This window comes from Empidonax traillii, unplaced genomic scaffold (genome assembly GCF_003031625.1).
Source record: "Empidonax traillii isolate 1590-97213 ecotype Southwest subspecies unplaced genomic scaffold, ASM303162v1 scaffold527:size1067160, whole genome shotgun sequence".
In the NCBI taxonomy this organism is placed as follows: Eukaryota; Metazoa; Chordata; class Aves; order Passeriformes; family Tyrannidae; genus Empidonax; species Empidonax traillii.
The window spans coordinates 83,698-95,712 of NW_020955720.1; the positions used below are offsets into that span (position 1 = coordinate 83,698).

Here is a 12,015-nt window from a genome sequence, read left to right on the forward strand (position 1 = left end):
ACAGTCAAAAGGAGATGCTTGATTTCCCTGAGTTCTTTGTGGTTGAGTTCTAAAACCAATGAAATAATAAAAAAGTGTGTGTATGCAAGCACATATACATATATGTGTGCATTGAATACAACAAGGATCTTGGAAAACTTCTTTTCTGCATGTGGTTTGACAGATGGAAAGGATTCCTTTTCTGAGAAAATTGTGTTTCAGTGGTCTAAGCTACCTCTTGCTGACTGTTAGCCACTTCCCTTCCCTTCTGCCATCTTTCTTTCCTTTTCCTGCTGATGCTGCCAATATTTCCTTTGTAGTTTTACTCAAGCATGCTACACTGCTTTATAGACTATTATTTTGCATTCTTGCACAAAGGATGATGAGTCACTGAAGGAAAGCAGGATGATAAAATGAAAGCAATGTAAACGTCCAAAATGCTACAAGTAGGGGAGCATTAAGTCCTTGTATGCATCTCAGCAGCCTAGGACATTTTCACATCATTTCCTTTGCATGAACATTACTGCTTTTAATGCTCTTAAAATAGTGAAGTTCTCTATCACTTGCACTATTTTTCTCTCCACATTGCATTTTCTCTTTTTCTGCTACTATAATATTGCGGCATCACTAGGTTCCTTTAAACTGGCATGGGAGGCAGTGACTTGCAATTCAACAGAGAACAGTGACAGCAACAGTTAGATCAAGAAGTAGAGCAAGAATACCTTTCCATCACTAGCAGCCCTGGCATATTGTCCCCATCCTTGATTACTTGTGGTGCAATTATTTTATCTGCAGTCTCAAGGCACTGTATCACGCTCTGAGTCGCGTGCCTGTCGCGCAGTTGGTATCCCCCATTTTTCTGTAGGGAGCTGAGGGGTGCTGGTGAGAAGTCAAGTCTTGCTTTGCCACTGATTAATTTGTCCTTTCAGCATAACTTGACTGAATCCAAGCCTGATGACAACAAAAGTAAATCCCAAAACCTGTCTCCCTCATCTCCCCACCCCATGGGAGTGCATTGTACAGCTTTGAGAAGGCCATGAAAAGCCCAACAGAAGTCCTTCACGGGAAAGCAAGACGTGAGACACAAGTCACAGTGTGGGAGGAAGAGAGACATCAATGTCCAACTATCTGTGGCAGTCATCAACCCTGACCTTCAAAAGTGTCCTAAAAGTGAGCCGTAAATCACTCATTACCACAAAGACTGTAGGGAAAAAAAAAGGCTAAAATTTGCCTTGATATTTGATGGAAGACAAGTATACTATGATGAACTCTGATATTAAGGAATTATTCTTCTGTGCAAGTTTAAGACTTCCGGTCTTGACCTTTAATGTGGCACTCTTTTACAAAAAGAATTATCTTACAGACTGAGACCTATTATTCTATGACATTCTCCAAAATACAACACGGAGAAATACAGTCTCTCTTCGTGCTAGGTAACTGTGAATATTACATTTTTACTAATTCAATCCACAATCTTAATGTAGTTACAGATGTTATGCCTATTAATTTGTAATGCCTTATTTATTGAGACAAGTTGTCTATAGTCATGAGAAAGGAAGTGATTTTCCAAGAGGTGAAATATTGTGGGCTAAGTTGGAAATGGAAATATTTACATTTTATAATCACATAGAATTCTGATCTACAAGGGACACAGGCTGATGACACTGCACAAATGAAAAAATAATTTCACTTTAAAATCGCCCTCAATTATTTTTACAAAATAAGACCAAGATAATGAAAAGAAGATTAAAATTCATAGAACAAAATTTAAATCTGAGAGTAAGAAAAAAGGAAAAAGCTGAAAGGAGAAGTGTTTTGCTAAATTAAGCATCAAATTTTGACACTAAAAAGTGATTCCTATTTTATGACTGAGAGAATGATATATGACATACTAAAATTAGCATGTATTTTAAAATACAAGCATATGTTTGCTCAGGGAATATAATGAAAATGTGTTTTAATATCTGATCCTCATAAGCTGAGATTCAAACATGCAATCTCTTTCTACCTAGAAGAATGATAAGCAACAGAAACTAGCAGTAAAGTAAGAAAATATTTACTTACGGTGTACAAATGCTACAATGAATTAAGGGTTTTGATTATTTTTTAAATTGGGAGCTTAGATGGATTTTTGAAGACCACTACGGTCAGAAAATTTCCATCCAGATTTCTTAACACAGGTGAGCACATAAGAATAGAAAGATCATACACCTTATCTTTGTCTTCTGTCCTTCTTTACTGATAAAACCAAATTCTCATCACAAAGCCAAACAAGGGAGCCAGTCTGCTCCACATGTTAACTTCATGCTCATCGCTCCCATCATAATACAGGACTAGATGCGATTATAAAGTAATTTTCTGCAATGATTATTGATTATGGCCAAAAGGTATGGTTTCCCAGGCCTGATATTTCCAGGAAAACGTTTGGAGTTTGAGAATGTTGGTTGGGAAATGTGGAAACCCTCAATATCACTTTATGGCATCTCTTACTACATAAGAGATGTAAGAAGACATAGACAAAACAAAGCTTTCTCACCTGCTGCAATACAGTGGATAAAAACTGCAGCTTTAAATGAAGATCAAAAGCCTTTTGTTTTTCCTAAATAGTGGGAAAGCAGTTAAATGAAAAGGCAGAAAATTTATATTAACAGCTACAGAGGTTAACATTTATATAGGTTCAGACTTACAGGGAACTTTAGGATAAACAGCAAGGATAAAGAAACTACCAAGAATAAAATACCGTAAAATTTAGATTTTACATTTATTAGTAAAATATTTAAAACAAAGCAATACCTAATTTATTTTCATTTGTGAGATTTAGAATAAAAGACCTCATTAAGACAGATATTGCAAATCACACTTTTTTTAATAAAATGAAGCAGATGGAAAATAGTGATTCCCACCATCACAAAACAAAGTGGCACTAGCAATGGAAAAATACTTTTGCAGCAGTGTTAAGATGAAGAAAAGCCAGCTATCTTCAATTTTGGGGTCTATATGATTGCAATTTGGACACTTACAAAAGGTCTGTACCTCACTTAAGCCACTGTCAGATGCTCAAGTGGGAAACACCTGGGCTAAGTTAAGTAAGATGTCCTGTGCCAAATAACTTCCTACTGTTTGCTGCTGTCCCTCTCCTGGACTCACTGTCCCAAAACAAACAAGTAAAACCCTTCAAAATAGAACTCTTTGGTGCCCAGTCAGTAGGCTTACCATAATCCTCCTAATTTACATAGGCCTGTTTAAACTAAACTGATTGGGTTTGCCCTGAAATAATGACACAACCACAGTTACCCTGTTGGCTGTGCTGGGACAGAAGTATCTTCCAGCTGAGAAGTAGCATTTCCTTGAAACTCTTCCAGCTATATCTGAAAGACCTGAACTTTCATTGGCAAGTCTCTGGGCAGTTTACAAAAGAAGACAAGATAATAGTAATGTTTTTGTTCCAGTTTGTTTTCCCACTATTTTCTCCCAGCAGCTTGCACTAATCTTCACTGATTTTCTGCAACTTTATCTGAAGAATGGCTGGTACATTTTCTCAAGAAGTAAACAAATCTTTGGTGATCGGAGGACTGAAGGAGTTTTCCTTGTATGCTGGACAGAGCTGGCATGCACGTACAGGATCAAAATTGAGACTATAGAAAAAATGTTGTTGACAAAGACGCTGCATTCCCTGTATGAAGCCAGCTGAAGTTTCACCAGAAGTTCCTGCACTTCTCCAGGTAGATCCAACAGGGCTTTGATTCAGTTGCTTAACCACAGGCAGACAAAGTGCAATTTGAAACATCTTGAAGTATGTGAGGATTTTGAAACAGCACTGTCAGATATGACATGGGCCTGGGAGATGCATTTTTGCTCTGGACTAGCAGCTTAAGGCCCTGTGGGACACTCTAAGGCGTCTCAGATGGTCTGTCTACATCACTGTGCAACTATATTGAGCCCAGAAAGTGTCAGAATTGAAGGGCCACAAACATCACTGCTCACTTTTGAAAACTTTAAAAAAAATAAATGCTTGTGGTCTCAATTCTTGAAATCAAGGACTCAGATTCTGACAAAATAAACTTAGGATCAACTTTGTATTTGGTATCAAAGAGTGATAACTAGTACATGGGAGAAATCTCTTCAATGGGATATTTATCCAGCAAACCACTTAATCCTCAGTTTAAAACTGTACATATACTTAACTGCTTCGTTAAATTAAGAACTTAAAACTTTGGATCCATTAGCCCAAAATGAAGATTATTGTATCATACCTCTTTTAGATGAAAAAGCCACTGTTTACCTTCCTGAACAAAAATCTTTTTTTCTCCTCTGTCATTCAAAATCCTGTGCATAGATTATCTGCAGTTCATAAACCTTAGAGATCAGTTTTTACAATGATGCTGACATTCAGTTTTCAACCCTGGACTTTGGGAGACTGCCCAGATAATTAACATAAGCTTAAAAGCAATGAGCCATGATCCAACACAAGAATTGGCCTGAGCACCTTGAATACAAAAATGTTAAACAAAAGACACACAGATATCTTCTAAGCTGTTAACCCAGGAAGATATCATTGTACTACACTGTTCAGCATTATTACCATATTGGTAGCAATGTAGTAAAGCTACCCTATTACACTATTTATGTAAGTTACATATTTATATAAAGCTACAATATTACACTATTACATTTTCTTGCTTAAGTGACCCATGTGGTTCTGACTCCTTTAGGAAATTTTACTCAGACACTTCTAAAGCTTCCAGCATATGAAGCTGCACGGCAGTTTCCCACTAACCCCTGCCTGGACCAACACCAAACCAGCCAAAATACCCAGGAGTTCAGGGAGTTGCAAGATAACAATCACAAAAACTACGACATCGTCCTCTTTGAGGGCAGTGAATGCACAGGCACAAATGACCAACAGAAGTCCAGCCACCAGGACACACAGGCTCAGCCTCGTTATTTTAGTACTGCTGTCGGGTGTCACATCACCCTACTGTGATGCTTTAACAGGTCTGTGATACCCAGGAGAGATTCACTGACATGAGCATGTCCAAGGTCATTCTCCAGCTCCATCAAGGATGTGAGTGTATGCCAACCAAGTCCCATGAGCCCTCCCTTATCTGACCTCCTTTCCTGAGCCCTGGCCACCCTCTCCTCTCCAAGGCCATCCCCAAGCACAGGAACCAGCATACACCACACCAGGGAGCTGGCCATCTCTTCTGCTGCCATAACATGCACCCAACATGCACAGAAACTGGCAAATGCCCTTGCTAAAGAGAGAGGCCGGGCAGATTTTCTAACAGGTGTCAATCTCATTATACCAGTAGCTGAATAGTGCTGATTTACCAGGTGAAAAATGTAAGATGTACTCTCTTGGAACAAAGAATATAGGCCTCTGGCACAAATTGACATGAAAATGTTGTTTGGAGTACAAACCTTTCCCAAAATAAAGCTTTGGAAAATCGAAGATGAAGAGAATGTTTCCAGAAAGTGGAAGCATAAATATTTTATGGAAAGATTATTTATGCTGTTATTCATACTGTCAAGAAACTCAGGAGGTTTTACGTAGGAAACAGGATCCCACTGTGCTACTTAACAAACTCACTTAGAGGTTGTCATTCAGAAAAGAGCTACTGTGCCATATAATAATTTCAACAGACAACTACTAATCCTTGGTTGGAAGATTCTCTGAGCAGAACTAAACGCATAAAGGGATTAAAAGAAATTCCTAAACACACAGCACATTGTATAAAGCTGATGCAAAGGGGAGAGAAACTCAACGTTACTACTGAAGTTTGCTCAACAGCATATCTTAAGCAAATTGTAGTACAAAGTAGAAGGAAACAAAGAGAAAAATACAAGGTTTAAACAACTACTTCCGTTTTTATGTTATGGGTTAATTTGCAAAAATGGCAGGGTCTATTCTGTTTTTTAAACAGTATCTCTACTGTTTCTGATAGAGTGGTCACAGTGATAGACTGCATTCAAAATGCAGCCTGCCAAAATTGCCTTCCAGAATGTAATTCTGGCATATACCATGAAATATAGACCCAACCTATTCATCTTCATGAAAGCATTAAAAGAGAAAAAGAATGGACAGAGGAAAGCATGAACTAAATACATCCCATTTATCATGCTTGCCACTCTCAGGATTGGTATCATTAAGATACTTGATTTACATTTTGCATTTTATTTCAGACATTTGCTTAGGGTTTGGGGGGAGTAAATCAAAAAGCCAACAAACAAAAAGCCCTCAACAAAACAACAACAAAAAAAAATGAGCAGAAAAGAAAGAACTGTGCAAATCATTTTGCTGGCACAAGATGTTTCACTAAGACAAAGTTGCACAAGTGTGAATTTTGGTTTGTTCACACCTGAAGTGTAGAGGAGCTGAAGGCCAACTCTACCCTGAGCACAGCTTTGGATGAAAACTGCTGCTATTCACTGCACAACTAAGACAAATGGACTTTTCAGGGCTCTGCACATCCCTGAAAGACCACGAACAACTTCTGTAGCTTAATAAGCACAAAATATTTTCCATAAAAACAAGTCTGCTGTAGGCCTTTGTTTGCTTTAAAACAAGAGCTGTGAATTTCTACAAGACCATTTTAGGCAATCACAAATTGAGAGATAATGAAAATGATTGTGCTGAAATCTAAGAAAATTTAAATCTAAGCCACAAAATTACGTTGTGTTAATTACAACTCACCTTAATCCTCAAGTACCCCACATGAACTAAATAATTAAATCCAAGGTCATCATATTCAAATTTGCATTTTAAAGGCAGTCATACAACACAAAAGCTCAGTTTGAAGTGAGAACCCATAAATGCCCAACAACTTCAGCTAGCTCTTCACTCAAGCTGTCTCAATTTTTACCATTGCTTCAGATCTTAATATACTAAATACCCTTTCAAAAGCATCAACTCAGTGTGTGACTACATGATATTCCCAGCTTCCATTAAAAGCAGAAGTCTAAATTTTTAAAGGTGCCAAGAGGTGAAAGTCTGACTTGCATGAGCACCAGACACTTAATTTTCAAAAACAATAGATTTTTTTTTGAAGTCTTATTCTACAGTGAGGTGTATTAGAACTAGAAATTCCTAGTGATTTAAAGTTGCTAATGTGTTCCAAAATAAGTTTATGAGAACAGAAGACTAAAGAAAACAAAGACAAGCATCTTCACTAAAATATAAGCAAGAAGGCTAAAGTACAGTATTTAATTTATGTTCAGGAACATACAGCAGATTGTGGGCACTCCAGCTCTCTTTCTAATGGCTCAGAATTAGTGCTTCTGTATACCTAATTTGAAACTTAATGCCCAGGTCAGAAGTCTGTCTCTGACCAAGAATGTTGAGTGCTAGTCTGAAAGATCTGTAAATTCCTACATATGCATTCTGCAAAAATCAGGCTTCTTAAAGAGACAGCATATTGGGACATATGCCTTTGAAGGCATCTAAAATTACTGGTTCCCTGAAAATAGATTTTCTATGCTTGTCTTCACATGCCATCTACTCATCCTAAAGTTACTGCATCTTTTATGAGTTTAGCTATGTCTTTGTATTTTAGATTGTCACAACTGTTGCAGCCACAACTGCTATTATGCACCGTCATCTTCAGTATTTCATTGTAAGATGTTGGTCAGGCACATTTCCAGAGAGAAGGCACATGTCAAAAGATTTTAAATTGCCTTTAAGGACAACTGTCAAGAATAAGAATGAAAACAGCGTGCTTGTTTCTCTACAGGTGAAGAAAGTTCCCCTTACGATTCCACTGAAATCTAGACTATGATGAGTACTGGGGTGTTCTGGTTTCTTTATTTTAGAAAAAAAGAATAAATACTGTGACCACTAATGACTAAAATTTTTTTTTTTTTTAAATCCAAACCCAATAAAGAATCAGGAATTCCAAGCATTCCCTTTTTTTGTTGAACATGGCATGCCTCTTCTTTCTTTAAATGTAAGAAAATTTTATTGAGGAAAAAAATATTAGTCTTTGCTTTATTTTAAATAACTGACTTGCAAATGTTAAAGAAATAACAAAAATCAGAAGAGGAAAAAACAACTAATAATACTTTGTAGATGCATGCAGATGGTAAGTACACCACAAAACACACATCTGGCATTTTCTGTGCTCAGTTCACCATATAGGAGCATAAAGCCCTATTTACAGCCTTTAATTCTAGACTTCAGTTGCATCATGCTATACCCTAGCTAAATGCCATTGAATAATGTGATATTTCTGTTTTGTCTTTGTAAATCAAAGAAAAGAAAACTGAACGCTGCTAACAAGCCCTGATAATAAAAGTTTTATGTGATTTCCTTGGAAAGGAAATCGTGTGTACATCGTGGAGGTACTACTCCTGTGTAGTCCATGGCTAAATAACTCAGAAACAGAGACTCACAGACTACTTAAATTTGGAAAGGACCTCTGGGGATCATCTAGTCCAACCCTTCTGCTCAAAGCAAAGTCAAATAGATCAGATTGCCCAGGGCTATGTCCAGTCAAATTCTGATTATATCCAAGGACATACACTGTACAATCTCTCTGTGAAACCTATTCCAGTATTTTAACACCATCGCAGTGAAAAAGCTTTTTGTTTGGGTGGAATTTTTTGTATTCCAGTTTGTGCCCACTGCTTCTATTCTTATCAATTAAAAGAGTTAAATTTCCATTTCTTTATTTCCCACATTAAACACTCTCCACTTCCCCCCATCAGGTATTTTAATACATTAAAGAGATTCTCGCTGAGCCTGCCCTTTTCTCTGGGCTAGGCAATGTCAGCTTTCTCAGCCTCTCCTCACATGATAGATGCCCCAGTTTTTTTATCATCTCCATGGCCCTTCACTGGACTCACTTCAGTACAGTCATGTGTCGCTTGTACTGGGGAGCCCAGAACAGGACACAGCACTCCAGAAATGGCCTCACCATAATACTGAATTGAAGTACATGAGATAATCACTTCCCAGGTGCAGGACTTTGCATTTCCTTTTGCTGAACTCCATGAGGTTCTGTTGGCCCATTTCTCTATCCTGTCAAGATCTTCTGAAAACAACAGGACCATCTCACGTATCAAATGTTCCTCTAAATTTAGGGTGCACTCTTTCTTATTGTCCTTCAATAGTGAAGATGGTAAATAGTACTGGGGGACACCACTGGTGACTGGGCTCCAGCTGGGTTTCAAGCCTTTGACTGCAATCCTTTTGGCCCAGCAATTCAGGCACTTCCACTTCTCCTCACTGTCTACTTATCCAGTCCTCACTTGCTCTGGAAGGATGTTATGTGAGACTGTTAAAAGCTTTGTTAAAGCCAAAATAAGCAATATTCATCGCTCTGAATGTCTCAGATTTCCATAATCTTTCAAAGATTAATAACAGTGGTCTCATAATGACATGGGTCAGTTTCCCCCGGTCTGCATCCTCATCAGACATCATGCACGTGTGCACATCCCATTTCCTGAAATAATTGCTAACCTGATCCTCCTCTACCAAGGATAAGTCTTCACTGCTCCAGGCTTTCCCACAGGTCTCAGGGGCCTGGAATTCTTGAAGGAAAATCTTACCTGTAAACTGAGGTGAAAACAAGCTTTTTCCATGTTCTGTGTCACCAGGTCACTGCAGCAGTGAGCCCTGCTTTCCCTCATCTGCCTTTTGCTGCTGAGATACCTGTAGAAAACCTTCCTATTTCCTTTTGTGTCCCTTGACAGATTCAACTCCAGATGGACATTGGCTTTCCTGACCCCGTTCCTGCACACTTGGACAGCATCTCTATTGTCCACCCGGGTCACTTGATCCTACTTTCACCTCTCAGTGTATTAGTTCCTGATATATTTTGAACAAAACACCTTTCAAATTATGACAAACAGATTTCCTTCAGAGAGTTGTCCACATCCTCTGTCAAAGCTGAGCTGCTGTGCAGGCAAGACTCCCAGAGGCAAGTGAAGATGCAGCAGACTAGGATGAGCCTAAGTGGATCTAAGGAGTAAGTGCTTGACTGGCAAGGGGGAGCACTGGGCTCCTACAGCACCAAATTCAAGCACACCACATGATCTGAAGAGAAATTCAGAGGCAGAATGGGAAGAGAGGAGCTGGTAAATCCTGTAGAGTGACACGAAAATCAGATATTGCATTGTAAGGATGAAATGAAAGATCTCACGCATTGCCAGAACTGACACTGAATTTCAGTTTCATTAGAAAATGTCACTACTCCCAGAGGCCTATTAGCTGACAGAGTAACAGGGTTGGAAAGCTTTAAAGAAGCCCAAAATATTTTGATAGAGAGACAAAAGAATAATCTATGGCATCAGAATGAACTAAATGATACTAAAATGGGAGGATCAACAAAAAGGAGAGAAAAAACCACTTAAACTGGTTGGTTAGCAAGCAGCAAAAAAGAAGAACTGGCTATGTTTTAAATAAAAAAGTGTAAGTCGATTCTCAGTCACTATAAACAGACATAATTCCATTAAGATTGCTCAGTTAACAGTTTCATTGCACAAGGTAAGTTCCCTGCTTGAAACTGATGCTGAAGGCTGTTCCTCACCGAGAGGAAAACACAACTTAACTGAACTTTTATCTATGCAAGGGTTTCAGGCTTAGACCCAGTATGAAGGACCTCAGTTTGTTTTTTTTGTAAGCAACTATGTTCAGTTTTCTAATCATAAGTTTCTATTTTTCGGTTCTAACTTTTACAGTACTGTTCCACCCTGCTACAATGAACACTTACCTTCTTTAACTCTTCCTGAATACTTCTGTCATTTTCTTCTGAGGAAAAACTCTCCTTCTGGTTTTCAGGATCCATTCCAGGTTCTGACTCTTGTTCGTCACCAGAAGATGTTTCCTTGTCACTCATTTTAGCAGCAAGTTGAAATAACCTGGATTTAAGTTCCTCCTCCATAAGGTCAGGCTTGATATTTTGGTGCTGATCTTCATTGCTTATATCTGCCTCCGATAAATCATCAAAATCCTACAAAGAAATTAGAAGAACCATATAATTCCTGCATAGGCACAGAAAGAAAAAACAGCTTCCTAGAAAATTATAGATATGATCACCTTTCAGGGAAGCTAGAAAGAAAGCAAATTAAGTGTTCTGATAAAAAAAGGAATGACAGTAAAACTTGTTGGATTATATTTATCATTCCTGCTTATTTTCATATTTCCTTAAAAAGGAACTGTGAAAATAATTATGTATCTGTGTGCAACTAATAAAATACGTCTAAGAGGCACTTTCCATTCCCAGCACTGCCATCGCTCTCAGGTGTGGTGCAGGTTGAGTGAGTTGTGGGAATTAAATAACCTGTGACCTCGCAGTTATGTTCAGCTTTTCACTGAACACTGCGCTCACATTCCCTGACTGCTTGGTCTTGAGCTTTATCTGTGTTCTTCTTAAAGACAACTGGAAACAAGTTTGGAAACATCTCTCTTTTATTACATGACGGTGCTTAAGATTGTCAGTTTTCCCAGTGATTATTTGCATAGGTGGATCCTCTACAAAGACAACTGTTTTCCAAATGCCAACTTCCTTGGAACAAGTTCAATCTTCAGGAGCACCTTCTTTTCTCACTCTTGGATCCTTAAAGGTGGAGAACACTTAGAGGGTCAGTCAAGTACAGTGGGTGTTACAGACTTGATCACAAGTCCCTTACTTTGGAGGCTGAAGAGAAGAAAAGCAGAATTTTTTTGTAAATCTGCTTAGCAGGGTGCCTGCCCTGCATTTAATAATGTGGAAAGGGGGGTTCATCAGCCCTTGCAGAAGATCTGATCTCTTAGTTGTTCTAAAAACTAATGCCCACGTACACACCAATTCATTTTCCGGATCTGTGCTGTCTGACTGGGACCCAATTTTGCCTGATTTCCACTACAGCCCCTGGTGAAAGACAGGCATCTCCCAGAGCAACTTATTCTGCCTGTAGTGTTTAACTGCCTTCTGGAAACTCTCTCCCTGCTGACTGCTAAGGGAAAGTTTTGAACCTTTAGATAGTTTGTTCAGTGTTTCAGCCAAGCCCATAAAGTAAGATGCAATTAGGTGGTTTTAAAAGTGATGAATTCTTTGA

The 12,015-nt window shown here is 38.5% G+C and overlaps 1 protein-coding gene across 3 annotated transcripts in view; it reads right to left on the reverse strand.

The window, feature by feature from the left end:
• MYRIP (myosin VIIA and Rab interacting protein) overlaps positions 1-12,015 on the reverse strand; it is a 221,979-nt gene that overhangs the window by 14,306 nt on the left and 195,658 nt on the right. For 2 of the 3 annotated variants that reach the window (XM_027897062.1, XM_027897059.1), the window contains exons 11-12: positions 10,689-10,928; positions 2,516-2,578 (exon numbers count right to left, since the gene is read on the reverse strand). In XM_027897062.1, coding sequence (XP_027752863.1) covers positions 2,516-2,578; positions 10,689-10,928 — 303 coding nt within the window. The remainder of the gene's footprint in view (positions 1-2,515; positions 2,579-10,688; positions 10,929-12,015) is intronic. The other variant, XM_027897060.1, reaches the window with a different exon arrangement.